The 23,289-nt window shown below is 40.6% G+C and overlaps 1 protein-coding gene across 2 annotated transcripts in view; it reads left to right on the plus strand.

Annotated features, from left to right (window-relative positions):
• pde11a (phosphodiesterase 11a) overlaps window positions 1-23,289 on the plus strand; it is a 100,065-nt gene that overhangs the window by 25,215 nt on the left and 51,561 nt on the right. For both annotated transcript variants that reach the window (XM_082176089.1, XM_082176088.1), the window contains exons 3-7: window positions 4,194-4,283; window positions 6,332-6,472; window positions 6,880-6,944; window positions 16,855-16,987; window positions 19,058-19,133. In XM_082176089.1, coding sequence (XP_082032215.1) covers window positions 4,194-4,283; window positions 6,332-6,472; window positions 6,880-6,944; window positions 16,855-16,987; window positions 19,058-19,133 — 505 coding nt within the window. The remainder of the gene's footprint in view (window positions 1-4,193; window positions 4,284-6,331; window positions 6,473-6,879; window positions 6,945-16,854; window positions 16,988-19,057; window positions 19,134-23,289) is intronic.

The raw sequence follows: 23,289 nt of genomic DNA on the forward strand, positions 1-23,289 counted from the left end.
GTTCATCTCAAAGATGAGTTCGTTCAGAATCAGCTACATATAGCAGGTCGGCTGACTCGATTTCCTTCTCATTCATTCCCGTTGCGTCACAGTGCATTTCCCTGTTGAAGCCCAGCGTCAGTGACTTCAATGGAGCTGCTTTGAACAGTTTTTTTCAGTGCTTCGAAAACTAGACAGTCATTGGATAAATGCTGCGATTATGTCCCGCCCACGGACGCTCAGCGTCTCTAGGGGTGAATGAGGAGTGGGCTGGCCCGGACTCCGGGCTTCTGCGTGATGATTGGAGGGTCTGTCGAAAGGCTGCATCTCCTTTTGATTGACAGCGATTTCATACAATAAAAAGTCTCTGATTCTGAAGCTGTTCGAGCTCAGTCCCATCACGGACTTTGCAAGTGTAGTCAAACTGCTACAACCTCTTTCTTGGTATTTGCTTGTCGAAATTGTTAGCCAATTTTCCTAATACATTTCACACAATTATACATTTATACCTTTATTATATTATTACTTATTATAATTTTTATATTATTAGTAGTAATAATTTAAAAATATATTATTAGTTGTAGTATTATTATACTTTATTATATTATTATTTATACCTTTATTATATTATTACATTTATACAATTATACCTAACTCTGCTGGCCATTGAGAGGACACTGGTCAAGTCACTGGAACAGACGCCTAGTTGTACGACACGGTCACAGAGCATTTTCTTGAAAAGGAACGTAGGGCAGAATTTAAGTATAAATAAATGGACAATTTTTATGATATAGGCCGAAAATGAGCTTCCCCTGTTTGAAATACCAGCAGCTGCCACTGCTACAGTGATAAAGAAGTTTAGGAACAAAACCTGCAACAATACTTTGCTTAGAAGGCCCACAGGGGAATGAAGCAGTAATGAAATAGTTCAGTCATAACTTGTATAAAGTTGTTGTGTGTTTCCATGTGAAGGAGCTCAATTCCCTCGTTTCATTAGCCTAACAGTTTAAATGAGCGGACAGCGTGCTGTGAGAAGAACCTGTTGATCGCTCCCACAGGTTCAGGTCACATCCACTCTTTATTAAACGCTTTAACAGTGTGGTAAACAGACTCAGTGCAGCAGTCTCCCATGCAGCCCAGACTAATGGGCAGTCAGACAGAATCCAATTACTCCAGAACCCCATTTACCTGCACTCTCTGTGACTTCAGGGCTGACAGATTCATCCAGGCCTCTCTGTGGTGTCACGCTGACTTGTCCTGAGGCAGGTTTTGATGTGGTTCCTGACAGAATTTTAATATGAACCTGTTTATATTACCTCAACATTATGACTACACTCATTTCTCTCATAGAGGCTCTCTGGCTCCCTACAAGAGAAATGTGAGTGTGTTTTTGTCATTCTGACAGCAGTCTGAGTGTGTGTTTGGCATCGGGAGAGCTAGAGGAGATCTCAGACCTTTAAAAGCACAGCGGTGGGTGAGGAAACAGAAATTTGTATTCAGGACAATGAAGTTTTGTTGTCTCTGTCACACTTCTTTGTATTCTAGAATTCAATTAAGTTGAGTTTATAAGATATTGAAAGAAGTGCGCCCAACAGAGTTATTGAGACACACAAGACAGCCTCATACAGTCGAATAGCAGGGAGATTGAAAATCACATACTCACATTATTTAACAGAATGACCACAAACACATGCATATGGACCATTCATAGTTATGGAGTTATTGAAGACACCTTGTGGTGAAAATCAAGTTTTTAATGTTGTTTATATGTCTATGTGGTGTTTTTATATATGCTTTAAGACAAACCATGTGTAAATTCATCAGTTAACACTATTGCTGAGTATTTTAAAAACTACAAAGACCTCCAGTAATAATAAATAATAATATGTTTTATTGATATAGTGCCTTTCAAGGACCCAAGGACACTACAAAATAGACAGATAATACAGAAAATACGGAAGTACAAGCAAAGTACAATCATCAGAACAAGCATTCAAACGATAAGCATATAGCATGGCAGATAATAACTGAACAAGTATTGAAATAACAGAAAGGGGAACCAATCAATTGCAAAACAATGTGAATAAATGAGTTTTAAGTTCTGTCTTAAAAGTCTGTAGTGATAAAATACGTGCAATATATTGCTACCAGATGAGAGGGTGATGCTTGTAGAAAAATTTACATTTGATCTGTGTGTGTTTTTTTGTTATTTTATTTATTTATTTTATTTTTATTTATTTATTTATTTTTATTTGATTTCTATTATTCCTTTTTGCTTAATCTTTTTATTTATTTGTGTACATTCAAAAATGTATCATCACAATGGGATATATGTTAAGTTGTCAATTGTAAAGTTGACTACAATGTTGATTACAATGTATCAGTGATGTTCAAAATTCAATAAAATACTAATTACAAAATAAAAGTCTGTAGTGATGAGATAGCACATCATTTCTGGGGCAGCTTATTCCAGATCTCAGAGCCCATAATACTGAGGCCTCTGTGATTTGGCCAAGTCAGAAATGTTCCTGTTTCGTTGATCCTGGCACAACATTCCTGTCCGAAAATTTTGTCCTAACCATATCCCTACCCGTAAACCTAACCCTACCTATAACTTTTCCCTAAAATCAAAGGGAAATGATAGGTGAATAATACTGATGTAGAAGCACCTAACCCTGGTTTTAAGCCTAAACTTGTCCCTCAAATCTGATTGGTTGACTGCAGTGTTGTTCCAGGATCAACAAAGATGTTGATTCAGGAATTCAATCACCTATTACTGAACGCCCTACCACCAAAAGTAGACAGTTTGAACTTGGGTAAAACAAGCAGGTTGTGTGAATTAGATCTAAGAGTACAGGCGGGACCGTACGGCTGAATTAAGTCAGCAAGATATGAAGGTGCTAAACCATGACAGGCCTTATAATATAAGACAAGTATAGTTTGAACTGAATGCGATAGACAATAGAGAGCTAGTGTTCGGTGAAGGATCGGGAGTGATGTGAGCAGATTTTTTTGTTAAATGTAAGGGCATAAGCAACAGAGTTTTGTACCAGTTAGGCGATTAAGGACTTTAGCCGGAAGGCCTTTAAACAAGGATTTACAATAGTCCAATTTAGAGGTTATGAAAGTGTGAATAACGTTTCAGCATCTTTATGGTTAATTGAAGGATACAGTATATGCGAACAATATTGTAAAGGTTGAAAAAACGAAATTTAACAAGCTGGCTGATATGGCTGTTCGAAACATAATTTAGAATCAAACAGAACTCCCAGATCCCGAACAGCTGGTGAATTAAGCAATAAGCCCCTTGAAGACGTGCTTTACAGTGGATTTAGAACAGCTAAGGGGCATTGTTATTGCCTAAAACCCCCTTAGCTCTTCTAAATCCACTGTAAAACACGGCTTCAAGGGGCTTATTGCTTTTATAAAACGGTTACTCCCAAAAAATATTAATTTGAATATTTATTTTATTCATAAAATAAACACCAGCAACAAAAAATAGCGATGTGGATCCAAAGAGGTTGCCAAGCAACACATGCAGCAACAAAGAATCACAAACAGCAGTAACACTAATGTAATGCGGTCACAGGTGTGTGTTTGTTGAGTAATTTACAATGGCTTTGAACGCGGCTCAACCAATCAGAATCAAGGACCGGAACTATCCGTTTTATAATGCCTAACCAGGACTCCATCAATATGAAGGAGGAGCAAAGCGATTTGGGGCCAACTAGCAGAATCTCAGTTTTGTCAGCATTCAGTTGCATGAAGTTTACTAGAAATTATGTATGGGGGAGGGAAGACTGCAAATAAATGTGTGTATTGTTGGCATAACTATAAAAATTAAAACATGGCATTTAATGATCTGGCCAAGAGGAAGCATGTAAATTGAAAATAGAAGAGGACCAAGAACTGATCCGTGAGGTACACCACGGGAGATAGTGACAGAGGTAGATTTGTATTTGTTAATACAAACAAATTGTTTCCTATCAGAGATATATTCATTCATACAAAGAAAAAATATTATTTATTATAAAGACCAACTTAATATATTAACGTAATTCATAGATTGACATAATTTGACTTTAACTATGGTATAGTCCTTTGTCAGGCTGAAACCACTGTGTGTTTTGGAGAGACTGTTGTTCCAGTGTTTGTCCAGGACACATTATACTCACACTGATGCTACACTTCAACACACTCTTCTGTCTGTGCAGGTGTTGCAGATGTACCTTCCCTTCTGTGGCATTGCCATCTCAAACGCCCAACTGTTCGCTGCCTCCAGGAAAGAGTACGACAGGAGCAGGGTAAGAACACACTTAATTCAGCACTGACTTCATTAAAACCGTATTATACCTCTGCCCCCCTCCTACTGTAACAGGACAGCGCTGTGTGCGTGCGCTATAAATGTCATGTGGGTGTTTATTACGTAGTATGTGTGTATCTATCTATTGATCTTATGCTTCCTACACACTCTGTTCCTGCATCTAGAGGTCCTGAATCAAGAAGAGATGTGTGTGTGGCTGGGGAAGCATAAATCTGAGTTGTGGCGTCTTTAGAGCATCATCAACACATTTTAAAATCGATCACAGAGGAACATAATGCCAGAAAACAAGAACATAAAGAGAGAGAATGAGAATGATGTGGACCCTTTTCACAGACTGTGATGATATGTTTTCACACATAATCAACATCACAAAACAAGTTTTTAATGTTTTCATACAAAAATTAATTTAAAATGCTATATTTTGTGTTCAGGGTTTGAAATGAACTTTTTCACTCACCAGCCAATTTGACTACATTTTTAAGTTACCGGCCATTCAGATATATATATATATATATATATATAATGCAATTTGGATTTCATAATTTGATTTCTTATTTAACAAAATCCTGTCATCAAGCCATCTCCTCCCTTCCTCTTTCATCCTCATCCTTTTCCCCAAAAATGTGTTTTAGGAAGACAGATCATTACAGTACAAAGAACATCAAAACAATGTAGGATGTTGGAAAATAACAATGTCTTTTCTGTTAACCAAATGCTTTTTAATCTTTGCTAATGCTTCAATGCAAATGAACAAGTGCACCATTATTTGTTGCGTAGTGACATGTGTGTTCAAGTAAACCAGATATGCGCAGATTCTGCACAATACGCTGTATTTAATATATCATGATAACTCACGAGTCGAGTACTTGCACTAAATCTGCGTAGATTTGGCTTACACGAACTTTCCCTGCAAAGTCAAGTCAAGTCATCTTCATTTATATAGTGCTTTTAACAATGTAGATAGTTCCAAAGCAGCTTTACAGTGATAATAGGAAATTAAAGTTTTGGCTTTACAGCAGCTCTAGAATAAAGTTATTGTCCAGCTAAAGTTAGTTTGATTGATTCACTTCTGTCGCAACGATCATTAGTTATTAACTTAGGGGCCGCTAACACGACACCGTTCTAACAGAAAACTCTTTAAGTTCTCTCTGTGCAAACTTTAAAAACGCGAACCAGTGAGAACGGCGATGGCGTGCACATGCGTATTACGAGTTCAGTCTATAGGTATGCGCTTTTGAATATATGCGCGCAGGCGTGTAGTCCTTCCCTACAAACCAACCCTCAACATTCTACTTGTCTGGCCTTAAAGGGATACTCCACTTTTTTTGGAAATAGGCTAATTTTACAGCTCCCCCAGAGTTAAACAGTGGAGTTTTACCGTTTTCGAATCCATTCAGCCGATCTCCGGGTCTGGCGGTACCACTTTTAGCATAGCTTAGCATAGATCATTGAATCGGACTGGACCATTAGCATCTCTCTCAAAAAAAATATTTTAATTAAATTATTTTAGATTCAGTTTTGTATTATGATAAGTTTATCAGTTTTGAAATGAACGTAAATGTGCAAATTGGCCTGTAGGTACACTGAGTTTGAGTCTAAGTGAGAAATGTATTCATGTAATTTGAAAGATGTAGTCATTGAATGCATTTTGTGCCAAAGCAATGATAAGTGATCCAGCTCAGCTCTCATAGACTGATGTTGTGCTCACTGTGTGAAGAGTTTTGAGAAATGTGTCCTAGTGAATTACATTATATTAAAGAAAGAAAATTAAGTTTGAGATTAAATGAGGGTGAGTAAAATCCCTTTAAACATGCAGTTGACCTCAAACACATAACTAGCCATTAAATAGACCAGTTTACACTCATCCTTTAGGACCCTTGCCGAATGTCCATTACTTGGGAATGTAACACTTCTCAGAATGTAATGATGCATGAAATGCTCCTCTAGCTTGTTGCATAGCTAGAAATATTTGCATTCATATCCTTCAACTACGTCAACTATGTTCCGGTTTTGTCTATGTGTGTGTAGGCTCTTCTGGAGGTTGTGAACGATCTGTTCGAGGAGCAGACGGATCTGGAGAAGATCGTGAGGAAGATCATGCATCGAGCTCAGACTCTGCTGAAGTGTGAACGCTGCTCCGTCCAGCTCCTGGAGGACATCGAGTCTCCGGTACACTCTGATCCCTCAGCTTCCTCCTCTTCCTGTTCCTCTTCCTTCTCTTCATCTTCCTCTCCATCCTCCTCCTCCTCTTCCTCTTCATCTTCCTCTCCATCCTCCTCTTCCTCTCCATCTTCCTCATCCTCGTCCTCTTCATCTTTATCTTCCTCTCCATCTTCCTCCTCCTCCTCTTCCTCCTCCTCGTCCTCTTCATCTTCCTCTCCATCTTCCTCCTCCTCATCTTCCTCTCCATCCTCCTCTTCCTCTCCATCTTCCTCATCCTCGTCCTCTTCATCTTTATCTTCCTCTCATCTTCCTCTCCATCTTCCTCCTCCTCCTCTTCCTCTTCTTCCTCCTCTTCCTCTTCATCTCCTGCTGCTGCATCTCTCTAATCCTGCTCACTTTAATGTCTCCTGCAGGTGGTGAAGTTCACCAAGTCCTTTGAGCTTCTGTCACCCAAGTGCAGCGCCGACATGGAGAACAGGTGCGACTGACGGCAGGTTAAACACACACACACACACACACACACACACACACACACACACACACACACACACACACACACACACACACACACACACACACACACACACACACACACACACACACACACACACACACACACACACACACACACACACACACACACACACACACATTTACTCACTCACTCACTCACTCACATACACACACACACACACACACACACACACACACACACACACACACACACACACACACACACACACACACACACACACAGACACACACACACACACACACACACACATTTACTCACTCACTCACTCACTCACTCACTCACACACACACACACACACACACACACACACACACACACACACACACACACACACACACACACACACACACACACACACACACACACACAGACACACACACACACACACACACACACACACACACACACACACACTGTAAAAAACTGCATCTCCATATTATGCAACCTAAAGATTAGGCAGTAATTAAGCAGTAATTAGCTCATTATAGGTTGTATGTGTGTTTTAGTGTGCAAAGAGGTGTTTTACGTGTTATTTTAGTACCATTTATATACTATTAGAATATTTGAAATTCTTCTAATTAGATTTTAATTAAAATGTTATTTTAAGTTTTATTCATTTTGCTTTCACTTTGTTTTGATCTTTTTTTTATGAAGGTAATATGATGCCATAAAGAATCGCATGCGCAGGGTAAGATTTGTGAAAGTGTACATAAGATTGCAAGCGTAAATAAAATTTGCGTTTGCAAGAGAAGATTTGTAAAGGTGTAAATCGCCTTTCATGTGTAAGAAAAAAATATTTGCTGCATTTTACTGTTATTCGTAAGTGTAATGCATGTATTGTGAAACTGCAGATTCATGCTAACGCAAAATAAATAGGATCTGTACACTTTTGGCACGTTTTTTTTTTTTCACACAAATACGGCCAAAAGCACTGCAAGCCTGTGAACAGCAATTTGCAAGCGAAAACAACAGAGTCAGGAACTGCAAAACAGATTGATCACGTAAAATGAAACTTTGTGTAAAAAAATTAACTGTTGCAAATGTCTAAATGACTTGTGTACATGAGGCAAAAAAGTTCCCAAAAGAACCCGATTTGTACAGTTGCATCTTTCTTTTACCTTACAGTTTTGGCACGATTCTCTCACTCATTGGGTGCTTCTCATTTCTTATTTGTGCATCCTCGTTTCCTTTCCTCGCTTCCTTTCCTCGCGTCTCAGCTCCTCCCCCTGTAGGATACGAGGGAAGGCTGCAAGGAAAGAAAAGGAGGACAGAGGAATCGAATCAAAGCTTTTTTATACATTGGAATACTTTATCAGTCGAGCGTCACTTCACAGCGTCATCAGCAGCGCTCAGAGGATCTGCCCTTATGTTGTGAAAGTTTGGTTATTTAAGAAATTCATAAATAATAATGAAGCAAGATACCCTGTTGAAATATGTGAGATGTGTGGTTTATTTAAACTGCAAAGGTAAAGTATAAATTCAAATTATTGTGACCGATGTGAAGGGGGAGGAGAATTTAAACTTGCATCACGTTTAGTCGATAAAACTCTTCCGCATAGGATACACCTGTGTATCCTCGCTCATAACTCCTCGGGAAGCCTCCTCACTCCTCGATCCTCGACTCCTCGCGGTGCAATTAGAGAATTGAGATGTCCTTCAAGATGGCTGAGCTCGATCAGGTTTCCGGGTCATAGGATGGAGGACGAAGGAGAGAGGAGACGAGGAGGGATATTGAGAAGCACCCCTCGAGTTTTGCTGTATGGCTGACACTTGCCGTGTTTATTGAACCAATCAGATAAGAGTAAAACGAGAGTCAGCGAGAAGCTCATTTGATTGGCTACATGAAGAAGGTGGACCCGCCCTCCTCTTCGCGCTTGCTAAACTCAATTAGTGAGAGAATCGTGCCAAAACTAAAGCCTAGTTCACACGGCAGGATAATTAGGCCGATTTTAGCCCCGATTCACCCCTTCCGACAATCTTAAGGATGCTCCGATTATCGTAAAATAATCTGATCAGATATTCCTGCCGTGTGTGGTGTGTTAAGACTGCTCTCGTCTGCTCGGAAGGACGTCGGGACCGCTCCGATCTCAAATCGGGGATATCCAACATGTTGGATTTATTTGGCCCGATTTCTTCTCGTGTGTGGTGTCCCCCGAGCACGCAGCCTGTGGACTGTGGAGTGTAGCCAATCAGAAAGCGAGGTGACGAGGCGCGAGGAAACACCGGGAAATATAATCAAAACAGCCGGCGGCATGGCGCACCAGAAAGTCCGGTGGACGTCAGAGATCATCGCCTTTTCTTTTGATAACTTTTTTTTTTCGGTTAAAAACAAACTACAAACTATTGCCACTGCATCCTCTTCGTCCGCCATGATTGTTTACTCTGAAGTCACGTTTGATCTCGAGGTATTTTGCGCGATTTCTGCAAAGACCTGAGAATGCTCGGGAGTCAAATCGGTTCGTGTGTGATGTGTTGATTTTGCCGTGTGGCTGCGCACCACACACTGTACGACCAAAACTGTTAGACCTGTGATTTTTTATCCCCGTGTGTGGGGTCTCTCAGGTTTGGAAAATCGGCCGACAATTTTCAAATCGTCCCGTGTGAACCAGCCTTAAGTGCAGGTAAAAGAAAGACGCAACTGTACAAATCGGGTTCTTTAGGGAACTTTTTTGCCTCCTGTACACAACAAGCCATTTAGACATTTGCAACAGTTTATTTTTTTACACAAAGTTTCATTTTACGCAATCAATCTGTTTTGCAGTTCCTGACTCTGTTGTTTTCGGTTGCAAATTGCTGTTCACAGGCTTGCAGTGCTTTTGGCCGTATTTGTGTGAAAAAAAACGTGCCAAAAGTGTAAGTGCCTAACAGGTGTTAGTGTTTAATGGGAAGTTGAAGGGGAGGGATTTAGGAACAGGGACAAGTAATGTGGCATCCATTTATTATTGTAATAAATGTAATCATGTACAAAGAAAATTATGTTATTACTGCATGCTGTTTTATAACAAACTAAAATACACTGAGGTGCAAATAGTATCTGCAACTATTTACATTTAGTGCAAATAGCTGCTGCCTTATATATTAACAGATACATGCTTAGAAGTATTTTTCATTACATGTTAACTATTGTTAACAAATAGACCCTTATTGTAAAGTGTTACCAATTTATTTGAATTCAGTTTTAGTTGTTTAAGTATTTCAACAAATATTTTAGTTTCAATGTCTAACTTTTGTTTAAATTGTAGTTTTTACATTTATATTTAATTTTATTTCACCTTTATTTGAATTAGCGAAATCGGTTGTAATGTTGTGCCGGTGCTGTATGGCTGTACAGCAGGTCAGGGTTATTGTGTGATATCTGTTATCTGCAGTCTCAAAACCCTGAGCTCAGCTCTTAGAACACACACACACATACACACACACACACACACACACACACACACACACACACACACACACACACACACACACACACACACACACACACACACACACACACACACACACACACACACACACACACACACAATGAGGATCCCAGGAATAAGAGCAAACATGTTCCTTTGTGTTAGGTTCAGCCGATCGGTCTGTTGTTTGTGACTCTTTTGTGTTGCGAATGACAACGAAGCGCACAGGTTTGGAGATCTCAGTTGCCATATGGGTGCTTTCACACTGCAGTGTGTGTGTGTGTGTGTGTGTGTGTGTGTGTGTGTGTGTGTGTGTGTGTGTGTTCAGTCACACATATCATCTCATTCTCTGCAGCTGTCTAATGTTCCAGCAGAGCTCTGTCTGGGGAGATCACACACACCATCTCAACACATTCCTCTCTCAGCCACCCTCAGCATCCGTGGAACAAAACATCACACAATCACTTTACTATCTGGTTAAAAGTGCTCTGAGATATTAAAGACAACAACAATATTTCAAAATGTATCTGAATTACTATTTAAACAAAGCATGATTTCGTGTGTAACACCTCGAGGAATCTAGGCTCAAAACAGCTTACAATACATTCATGGCCCCCTTACCTATTCTCCGTTGTAGCGCCCTCTCTGGGGGCCACCAGGAGAGGTCTACTTCGGTATAGCTTGGGTGACCTGAGCGGCGAGGGCTTCTCCTTCGTGGATCCAACCCCCTAGAGCCCCTCCCCCTCTAGCGCATCACAAGCTGTCCAGCTTCTGGATGTGATTGCTTGTCCTTCAAAAAAAAATAAATAAAATAATATATATATATATATATATATATATATATATATATATGGGGGAACATAGCGTTTCATTCAGAGCTCCAGCTGAGGATCAGATGTCGATCGCTGCATCAGAGAGAGGGCTGTTATGCTCTGGAAATGAGGGTGATGCTGAGCTTTCCACTGTAATGGTGTGTGCTTATGATGACTCAGATTCAGAGTTGACGGCCATGCTTTCCCGGGTCTTTTCCCGGATGTGCATTGGAAAACTTGGCAGTAGGGAGCTACACCTCTCTCACTACCCTCAACTGTGGGGTGGCTGTGCACAGACCACCTCCACCCTGCATTTGAGGCCAAGATTCTCTTAATGCACAAGGGTAGTTCTGAGCCGGGGTTGAGCTACGCATGTTGACTAACCGTGATCAAGGTCACTGCGCAGGCCCTCGGCCAGAGGATGTCCACCTTGCTGGTCTAGAAGCAACCCTGGCTTACCTTGCAGAGGTGCGAGAGGTCGTCAAAGTACACTTTCTTGACATTCCCATCTCACAAAGTGGCCTTTTCGGCGACACTGTCGAGGACTGAGCCCAGTAGTTCTCCACAGTCAGTAGTTGACTGAGGAGCTTCCCCCAACTTGGCATCAGAGTGGCTCATTGGCCGCCCCTCAGTCTACTCGCTGCGGCAGACAAGCTATCACGAGCTGTGCTCCCGGGAGAGTGGCGACTCCAACCCCAGGCGGTTCAGCTGATCTGGAGAGAGTTTGGGGAGGATCAGGTAGACCTGTTTGCCTCTCCAGAGACCTCCCCCTCCGCAAATAAAAACCTTTCCCCCAGTAAGCCTACTTGTACAGACCCTATGCAAAGTCAGGGAGGACGGGGAGCAGGTCCTACTGGTGGCTCCCTATTGGCTCCTCGTGACAGCCCCTCCCTGGCCCATTTCTCTGAGGAAGGACCTTCTTTCTCAGAGATGGGGCACCTTATGGTACCCGCGTTCGGGCCTCTGGAAACTCCATATCTGGTCCCTGGACGGGACGCGGAGGTTCTAGGTGACTTACCCCCAGTGGTACTTAACAACATTGATTCGCCTTGAAGTGAGTGGAGTGGTGTTCCTCTCTCCGAAGGGACCCCCGAAGATGTTCGATAGGGTCCAAGCTTTCTTTCTTGCAGCAAGGGTTGGAGCGAGGGTCGTAGAGTGAGCCTCTCTGCTCACTCTACGAGAGGCGTTGCATTCTCCTGGGTTTTGGCACCTGGTGCCTAGCTAACAGATATCTGTAGAACTGCGGGCTGGGCAACACCTAACACATTCGCTAGATTTTATAACCTACGTGTAGAGCTGGGTCTCCTCCCGTGTTCTCACCCTAAACGGGTAGAAGCACTGAGAGGCCTTTATCTGTTGAATCCTTGAGAACCGGGTCTAGGCTGGGTTCCATGGGTTCACATCAGGAAGCCTGTGTCTTTCCCTTGGGCTAAGTCACCCAGTATATCATATGCAGTACAACCTTCGAGTTAGTCCATATGTATATCTCCACATAACTCCTTCGGGGAAGAATGTGGCTTCCGCAGCGTTCTCCTTCCTAACGGAAAGGGCACGCTTTCCCAGTGGTATCCAATAGTCTCACTGTATGGGCTAACACGGAACAACAGTGACAAGACACTCTCTGTGTAAGCCCTCTCCTATCGTCCTTCCAGGCAAGAAGGGGCAGGAAGCTTGCACAGGGCACTGGAAGGGGGCAGCAGCTTTGGCGCTTTGGTAGGGATTCTTATTCGTCGGTCACTACGTACGTCGAGAGTGACCGACTTGATAGGGAACGTCTCGGTTACATATGGTAACCCTCGTTCCCTGAAGGAGGGAATGGAGACGTGCGTCCCGTCGACACAACTGTACCCCGCTGCATGGCCGGGCCAACTGCGAAGGCAGAGCAGCAAAAAACTAAAAATGCAATGCACCTTCTGCTCATTGTATACCTGCACTGCGAGGCAGAGCAGCTGCTGCAGATGATTGCATGCCAGTGTTCATTGGCTCATTTAGTTACACTCAAAGTAGATTGGCTTTCTGGCAAGATTCCTATTCGTCTCTGTTCCCTCCTTCATGTAACAAGGGTTACCACTCGTAACCAAGACGATATTTTGCGAAATAAAATGATCATGCCAGAAGAGTTGCGTGATAACTTGATTGTCTTGTCCTGTCTGTATCATCTCAGTGAGCTTTTGTGAGGGTTTACGCATGCACTGTAAGGTGAATTCTGCATTTTCTGAAGTTTCAGTGTGGGTAAGAAACTTTTGGAAAACGCTTGAAAACGGTAGTGTGGACGGAGAGAGTTTTTAAACGAAAACTCATTTCTATCCAGATGAATGTTGACGTAGCTTCAGTCACACTCATTGTCTGGTCTACGACAAGGATTAGGGATTACTTACCTGTCAACTTCCCTGAGATATTTACCTCCTGCGATTTCTCCAAGTTCCTGTTTCCTTGTTCCCTTGTCTGTTCTCCAGCTCCAGCGGAAGAGAGAGAAAGAGAGAGAGAGAGATCCAGTGTTTCCGCTATCCCTGAAATACAAAGACATTATTTGTTATTCAGTCACTCTAACAACAACCAATAGTTGTGTGTGGATATACTTAAAATTTGAAGTTACATCCTCTATCGTCACCTGCAAACATAAGAACTGAAGCATTATACTTGCACTGCACATTGTTTATGGTCTATACTCACCTGTTGTGTTATTCATCCATCTCTCTCTTGAGTCTGATACCTCCTATCTCCTACTTACATGAATTAGGTAAAAATACACTCTAATGTTCAGCTAATTGCATTTAATAAATTTAAACTACAATGCATTTTCATTTAATTGCAATTAACATGCATTTAAGTAAATTTAGCTAAAGTGTAAATCTAGTTTCACACTCAGTTTTACTAAAGGATTATATGAACATAAACTTGTAACACTGAAAAAAAAAAATATATATATATATGAAGAGTTCAGATGCAAAAGCCTCTAAATGCCATCTGCAATTTTCTTATAGAATGATCATTTTTATCAAGCTCGTATATTTAAGTTCAGTAATTTCACTTAAATGACAATTAATAGGTAATCTTCATTGCCATTTAAGTGAAATTATTGAATTTAAATATACGAGCTTGGTAAAAATGATCATTCTATAAGAAAATTTCAGATGGCATTTAGAGGCTTTTGCATCTGAACTCTTCATATATACTGTATAAACAAAAGTTATAACAAAATTTGTTTTTACCTGATGTATTTTAACCTGTTTTATGCTAGTTTTTACCCTAGTTAGTTTTTAGTTTGTTCTAATGCACCTTTTTGTGAGGCGACCTTGAGTGTCCAGAAAGGCGCCAAATAAATAAAATGTATTATTATTATTATTATTATATACAGTATATATATATATATATATATATATATCACAGCTGTGAAATTATACAGCTTCAGTGTTATATATTACTGTCATCCACAGTAATATATGTTTATAGGGGTATATAGGGGTTTTATGTATGTTATTTAGTGATTTCATCCTCTGTGTTGGCTTCTCTAAAGGTACAGCCGGAGCCATTATGTAAGAATGATTTGAAACAGCTCGAGGCCAAATGAGAGAGAGAGAGAGAGAGAGAGAGAGAGAGAGAGAGAGAGAGAGAGAGAGACGCATCTCCACTGCTCACCCAGACGCACACGAACGCAACATACACACAACACACGTGCAGATCTCAGTTACACACATTCACACGCTCTCATTCATCCCTTTGATTCTGGCATTTCCTCAGACAGCAGCTCGCAGTGCCGTTAATCATGTGTGATCTTTGGGGTGTGATCGAGAGTGTGTTTGATCAGACTCTCTCAGCCTAGAGCACGAGAGCCTGAAATGTACCACGTGAGAGAGATTAAAAGAGAGAGGGAAGCTACATCATTTAGGACTGTGTCTCTGCTGCACGTGGGCGTTTATGAGAGTCGGAGTGTTAACTTCTCATTGCTGTTGCAGGCTCTATAGAGCCTCACTGAAATGCAGAGGAAAGTTCGTTAGCTGTAAATGACTGTAGAGGGAATGGCATTGCGAACAGCGAGTCAGCTCCTCCAGCTCTTCATGCAAGCGTCTAAGGCTCTCTTCACATTTTGTTCGATTTTCTCGTCCGAATTTGCATTTAATTCCACCCCCTTATCCCAGCAGGTCTTTTTTTACATTATAATTAGTGTCCGAACCATCCTACGTTTGCGTAATTGAAGTGAGCACCACCCTGAGTTCTACTTACTTAATAATGTTGGGTTAAAAGTAACCCAACGAGTAACCCAACTATTGGGTGGTATTGCACCTTTCCAACTGTGGGTTATTTTAACCCAATGCATTTGGTTAAAAGCCAGTTGGGTTAAAAGTAATCAAACAGTTAACTATTTATTTGTATTTATGACATTATTTTAATAAATAAAACACACTTTTCAAATACAGATTGTTAAATTTGTCTGAACAAATTTATATTTTCAGTCCAGAATTTAATGTAAATACACATAATTGTGTACATAAATTCAAAATACACAAGTTTACATACAACCTGCGTAATTAACCCAACAGCCGGGTTATTACAGAAAATGCCCAATGATTTTGAGAATGACCCAACATTTTTGGAAAATAACCCAACATAGTGACCCAATATGTGTAACCCAACGGTTGGGTTAAAAAAATAACCCAAAACTTTTTTACTGTTTAGTGACAGCTGTTCACACGGCAACAATGAGGCCCAGATGAGATCTGCAGATTTTTTGCATTTTTAGTTCAAGTATATTTTATATACAGTATATAACAGCTGTACTTGTAACAAAACTGCATGCATTTTGCGGAAGAACGTTGTTTTGGTTGTGCTTCGGCTCTGCGTGACTGTGCAGATGAATATGGTTATTGACCATAAAACATTCACTAGTAGACTTAAAAGATATAACTAGTTTAGATGGAAAGGATCTCAAGCTGACTAAATGAAGAAGAAGACTTTACTGTAGCTTTACCCATTTATAGACATGGTACTTCCTTAAAAATAAATGTACTCAACCATAATGAAATGACCCTTTACAGTACAGTAGATAATGCTTTACAATGAACTCTGTTAGAGAGCTACATATGGAAATCTATAAAACAGTTCAGTAAAACACCTTAATCACCTATTGAGTAATAAAAACACCATCATCTCCACGTCGCTTTTACACCATTTGAAATCCCTCAGTTCTCGCCATCTCCCAAATAAACACGCATGAGCGAGTGACATAGGCTATGTACGCAATTTTCATGAGTACATTTCATGACTATATTCCTTAACACACACTACTCTTTCAAAAGGTCCACTTTGTAATAACACCAAATGAAAAGTTTTACTTGGGGATGAATTCAGTAAATTGCCATTGAGATGCTATTGATGTCCCAGTTACTCTGAATTTGCGTACATTTCAAATCACGTTTCAAATCACTGTTTCAAATCACGTTTTAATATTTTAATTAGATATTATTAAATATTAATTAGAGACATTTTTCCATGACAAAAGCTCAAACGGCACAGGATTTGTACACAAATTTAATAATGAGGGTGTAGGGTTTAAATGCAAGCCCAAGTATGAGCAATAGTAAAAGTGATTGGTTACACATAGCAGCACGCATCATTTCCTCTTTGTCTTGTCCACAGTTTCAAGGACAGCATGGACAAATCATCCTATTCTGATTGGCTGATTAATAACAGCATTGCAGAGCTGGTCGCTTCCACTGGGCTTCCTGTGAATATCAGTGATGCCTACCAAGACCCACGCTTCGACGCTGAAGTAAGCAATATATAAATTAATAAAGCCTGTTACATGGCATAAGCCTGGCTGAGTATTCTGGGTTTTAAAAAGTCTTAAACTTTATTACCATTATAACTTTTACATGTCCCTTAGTTTTTACAGTGGGTGTTAATGGGTCAAGTGTACCGGAGGATTTAAAAGCAGACATGCAGTTTGTTTTTTAAAGCACTTACATGAATTATTTAGTAAAAATGGTATTAAGTAATCTGTAAATTCTGGGCGAATGAACTTTGTGTTGATGTGCTAATGATGCAGTTGCTCCATGTAAACAGTATTTAACTATTGAGGCCTATGATTGCCACTTAAAATCAATCATTTCAAAACAGTTTTTAGATGGACAATGTTTTATTGACACATTCGATTTATTTCAATTATTTTAAATGAGAATTTAATATCTATTTATTTGAACATTTGAATTTTAAAATTTTTAATTCATAATTGATGATAAAAATTGATTGATTCATTTTATTTTTAAGTGGCACCTGTGGTCCTCCATTCTTTAAAAATAGTTTTCAGCCCTTTCCTACAGAGCCGGCAGGAATCTTCCAGCTATGGAAGCTTGTTTGCGCCACAGAATAAAAAAAATAAAAAAGGTAATTGCGACTTTTTATCTCACAATTCAGATTTTTTTATCTCAGAATTGCGTGATATAAAGTCATAATTGTGAGTTATAAAGTCAGAATTTCATGATATAAAGTCGCAATTGTGTGTTATAAAGTCAGAATTGCATGATATAAAGTCATAATTGTGAGTTATAAAGTCAGAATTGCGTGATATAAAGTCATAATTGTGAGTTATAAAGTCAGAATTGCATGATATAAAGTCGCAGTTGTGTGTTATAAAGTCAGAATTGCTTGATATAAAGTCGCAGTTGTGTGTTATAAAGTCAGAATTGCTTGATATAAAGTCGCAGTTGTGTGTTATAAAGTCAGAATTGCTTGATATAAAGTCGCAGTTGTGTGTTATAAAGTCAGAATTGGGTGATATAAAGTCGCAGTTGTGTGTTATAAAGTCAGAATTGGGTGATATAAAGTCGCAGTTGTGTGTTATAAAGTCAGAATTGCATGATATAAAGTCGCAATTGTGTGTTATAAAGTCAGAATTGCATGATATAAAGTCGCAATTGTGTGTTATAAAGTCAGAATTGCATGATATAAAGTCGCAGTTGTGTGTTATAAAGTCAGAATTGCATGATATAAAGTCGCAATTGTGTGTTATAAAGTCAGAATAGCTTGATATAAAGTCGCAGTTGTGTGTTATAAAGTCAGAATTGCATGATATAAAGTCGCAATTGTGTGTTATAAAGTCAGAATAGCTTGATAAAACAAAACAAAAAAAACAACAAAAAAAAAACATTCCTTTCCCTTTGAAACATCACTTATCAGGCTTATGCTACTCTGAATAATACCTGAACTTCGTATTTTGAGCACTTCCTGCGTTGTTGTTGCTTTTGCCTCTTTATGATGACTCGCTGAATTTAGTCCTAATTTGTAAGTCGCTTTGGATAAAGGCGTCTGCTAAATGACTAAATGTAAATGATATAAAGTCGCAGTTGTGTGTTATAAAGTCAGAATTGGGTGATATAAAGTCGTCATTCTATTTTTCTTTCTTTCAGAATTGCATGTTTATATCGCGCAATTCTGACTTTATAACACGCAATTTTGATATAAAGTCGCAATTGCGTGTTATAAAGTCAGAATTGTGAGATGTTAACTCGCAATTGTGAGATAAAAAGTCGCAATTATCTTCAAAAATGTTTTATTCTGTGGCGGAAACAAGCTTCCATAGATTACGGATGCTACAGGAAGAGCCACAGTTGTATTTAACCCAGAATATTCCTTTTAAAGAGCCTGATTAAGGTTGAGAGAGACTTCTGCTCTGCAGAAGACCTTGGACCTCTGTCGGCTCTTGTGTGTCTTCTAAATGCTAGCAGCACAAAATTATATAACACTGTGTCTTCAGACAATCTCATATTTTTGCTCGCTTCTCCTCACAAGCTTCTAGTCAGATCATTTGTTTTTTGATGTGATGACAAGTGTTTGTTTTCAGGCAGATCAGTTCTCTGGCTTCCATATTAGATCTGTCCTGTGTGTCCCTATCTGGAACAGTAACCACCAAATCATAGGTAAGTTATCCAATGAACCACTGGTGTTGCACTACATATAGTATATATGTATTGATGTCCCCGGTTCTGCGGTGTTGTACTACCTTATGTGTGAGCAAATGGAGGACAAACAAACATGTGTATGTATGATAATGTCTGTTTAAATGTATCTGTGCCAGATCAGTGTGTGTGTGTGTGTGTGTGTGTGTGTGTGTGTGTGTGTGTGTGTGTGTGTGTGTGTGTGTGTGTGTGTGTGTGTGTGTGTGTGTGTGTGTGTGTGTGTGTGTGTGTGTGTGTGTGTGTGTGTGTGTGCTGCTGCAGAGCGCAGTGTGTGTGTGTGTGTGCGTGGGTGGATGTGTGTGTGTGTGTGGGAAGTTTCTGCCAGGGACCAAAAGTCATTATGAGCACAAACAGCCAGTAGAAGCAGGAGTCAAGGATGTCTTAATTCATTCAAAAGATTCTTCTCTTGCTTTCTTCATCTCTGCCGTAGTTTCAGAACCAGTTTTCCTTTTTCTCAAATTGTGTTTGAAGCAAGTGTGAGAAATTTCAGCACTATGAGGAGAGAACTCATCTATATCTCTTGTCTGTGAAACTTCAGTCCACAAAGGAAATATTTTATATCTATATACTGTATATACTATAGTCTTTTTGAAATCCTTGGATATGTTCAGAATGGATTTCAGGATACTACTATTTTTATAGTATGCAGTTGTGGCAAAGCTTAAACTTGTAGTGGTATGAAGGAGACAGGGGTCAGAGAATGGCTGTGCAGCTCACGTAATGTATTCATACACTTCATTTAAGCAAACAAAAATATAGCATGAGGGCTCAGCAGCAACTCAGATTTCTGCACGCAAAGCTCTTTAACACGGTTTCCACGTGCACAGCTCACTCCCAAGGCAGCCGCTTCTCTGCACTCACGCTGCTCCTTATCACCCATCTCTCGACTCACTGCAAAGTGCAAACACTTAGTTCTCATTAACCAGAGGCATTTACCTTACCATTCAATTCCCCCGCACTTGCTCTCCACCTGCAGCAGCTGTCAAACCATGCCCCCTCTTCCACAGCAGTATATGCTGTGTATACTCCACATACCCCCACTGACCAACTCATGCTGGGAAGTCTGCGACAGCTATCTGCAGCCCTGGCCTGTGGACCACCTGGAATTCATATGGTTGCAAAGCCAGATACCAACGGGAGATCCGTGCGTTGGCATCCTTCATGCGGTGTAGCCATTGGACCATGGCATTGTCCGAACAGAAAGTGAAAGCCCATCCCAACAGGTAGTAATGGACAGTGAGGACCGCTTACTTGATGGCCAGCCATTCCTTCTCGATCGTGCTGTATTTAGTCTCTCCTTTATCGAGAGCTTACGACTAATATACAGCAGGGGGCGCTCCTCCCCCTCCACCACTTGGAGGACAAAATGGCTCCCAGCCCCCCGTCCGATGCATCCGCCTGCCAGACAAAAGGGAGAGAAAAATTAGAGGAATGCAATACTGGTCCGCCATATAGTGCAGCCTTCACTTGGGTAAAAGCCTGTTGACACTGCTCCGTCCATCGGGTCTGAAGCTCTCTTAGTGAGATCAGTCAGGGGGCTGATGACGTCCAAATAGTTAGGTATAAACTGCCTGAAATAGCCAACCAGCCCAGAAAACGTTCTCACTCCCATTTTGGTGTGGTCTTGTCAATTTGGGGCCACACCTGCCCATGACCCAAGTGGAACCTCAGATACCATACTTCCACCCTTCCAATTGCACACTTCTTCGGGTCTGCTGTGAGCCCTGCTGCGTGCAGCGACCTCAGGACCGCTCTTAGGCGTTGCACATGCCGCTGCCAATCATTACTGTATATTATGATATAATCAAGGTATGCGGCAGCATACGTTTGGTGCGGCCGTAAGACCCAGTCCATAGGGCGGGAGCCCCGAACAACCCGAACAGAAGCGTAACAAACTGGTGTTAACTGAACGGGGTGGAAAAAGCCGTTTTCTCTCAAGACATTTCCGTCAAGGCGATTTACCAATACCCTTTCTTCAAATTCAGTGTTGTGTCAGATCGAACAGTGCCTAACCGGTCGAGCGATTCATCAACTAGAGGCATGGGATAAGCATCAAACTTGGAGACCGCATTTACTTTGCGGTATTCAACACAGAATCTGGTCGAGTCGTCCGTCTTAGGCACTAAGACTATCGGGCTGGACCATTCACTGTGTGACTCTGCTATTACACCCATTTCGAGCATCACCTCTAATACGACCCTCACAATTTAATTTTTGTATTCTGGAAATCTATAGGGTCGGGAACGCACCATGACTCCTGTATATGTTTCAGTGTGGTGTTCTATGAGAAGAGGTGACAACACATCTGCGAACTCACGCTGTACTTAATCTTGGCCAGTTGGCACGGCGGGAGGTGCTCTCCACAAGGGACCGGATTGAATGCGTTCGGTTTTAAATTCACCTCGAGCCTAAGCTCCTCGCATTCTTTCGTGACCGTGGCCAACTGAACAGAGTTCTCTTCCCTCCATGGTTTTAGGAGGTTGAGATGGTAGATCTGTTTTGCCCCTCTGCTGTTCGGTCGCACAACCTCATAGTCAACATCCCTATCTCGCCATGTTACCATAAAGGGTCCCTATAGTTCGTAAAGCTCATCGAGTGTTCGTGACATGAATGTTGTGCCTTGGTTGGTGAGAATCTCTTTCGGTATTCCCATCCGGGAGGTAACTTTGCAGAGATGTTACGGAGTGCCACCGCCTCCGGGTATCGAGTTGCATAGTCCACGATGACTTATGCAAAGCGATGTCAGCTATGCTGACCGATCTAATGGCATGACGAGATCAATGCCAATTCTTTCGAAGGGGACCTTGATTAGGGACAGAGGGTGCAATGTCACCTTTGAGATGGCCGGAGAGCTCACTAACTGACATTTGGGACATGCCGCACACCACCGGCGAACATCTCCACGAATGCCCAGCCAATAGAAATGGGCCATGAGTTGGTTAAGTGTTTTGTCATGTCCTAAATGCCTAAAATCCTAAATGGTAGAAATGGGAGGAGAAGACTCTGGTGGTGGTCCGGCGAAAAAAACGAAATATACATGTAAATTTAACAATAGCTGGACGGAAGAATTTAATTTCATATCTCAAAGCCATATCGACAACACCCACGCCTTTTGCAAAGTGTGTCGCACTGATTTTAAAATCGGACACGGACAACGGTGGGAAAAATGACTTTACTCAGCACATTAAATCACAATGGCACAATCGCACTGTACATGTTACATTACACACACCACAACCATAGTGTTTAACTGCTGTGCAGTGCTTCTGTTTATGTAATAAAAGTTTTAATAATTTTTTTAATGTGTTTTTATTTAATTTATTTAATAAATGTTGACAGGTATGTTGTGTGTGTGTGTAAAATACATATAATATTTAATACAATACAATTCCATACCCACTGAACGATATTCTACTACACAAACAAGCAAACAACATTTGGCTCAAACTTCTATGTAGAATACGTAGAATAAAATGTTTATTTTTATGGTTTTACATTGCTAACAACATTTCTTCATTTCTTTCATGCAAAATTAGCATTTTTATGATTTTATGATATGAGACGATAACTAGGCACCTCTCACTGTACAACACATTTACTGTTTGGAACATTTATCATTGCCTAATGCTTACAGTTTCACTGTTTTTAAAATATGACTCAGTATATACTATGCAGATGCACTGAGCGAGCGGTATCCCAAAACATCCAAAATCAGCTTAGAGATGAATTAAATACACAGTATAACTCCTGATGATGACTGGACACCACTTGTGGTTTTAGATTACTTGAAATGTTTTTTATTGCCCGGCACATTTCAGTGGGCTTTCAGGCGAACAGGCTTCGCCATGTGATATAAATGTTGTAATTATGAGAAGTGTTATGGTAGACCCTGCAATGCAAGCTCTACATTTATGATTGACTATAATGAGACAGCGAGGATGGGGGAGGTGTTAGGTGTGTGAACAGGGGGAGGGTTTGCACTTAAAGGAACAATCATTCTAATTGCATACTAAAACACAGCACACTGTTTAATTATCCATGTAGAGAGAGAGAGAGAGAGAGAGAGAGAGAGAGAGAGAGAGAGAGAGAGAGAGAGAGAGAGAGAGAGATTAGAAGT

The sequence above is a fragment of the Leuciscus leuciscus genome (genome assembly GCF_965113295.1).
Source record: "Leuciscus leuciscus genome assembly, chromosome: 7".
In the NCBI taxonomy this organism is placed as follows: Eukaryota; Metazoa; Chordata; class Actinopteri; order Cypriniformes; family Leuciscidae; genus Leuciscus; species Leuciscus leuciscus.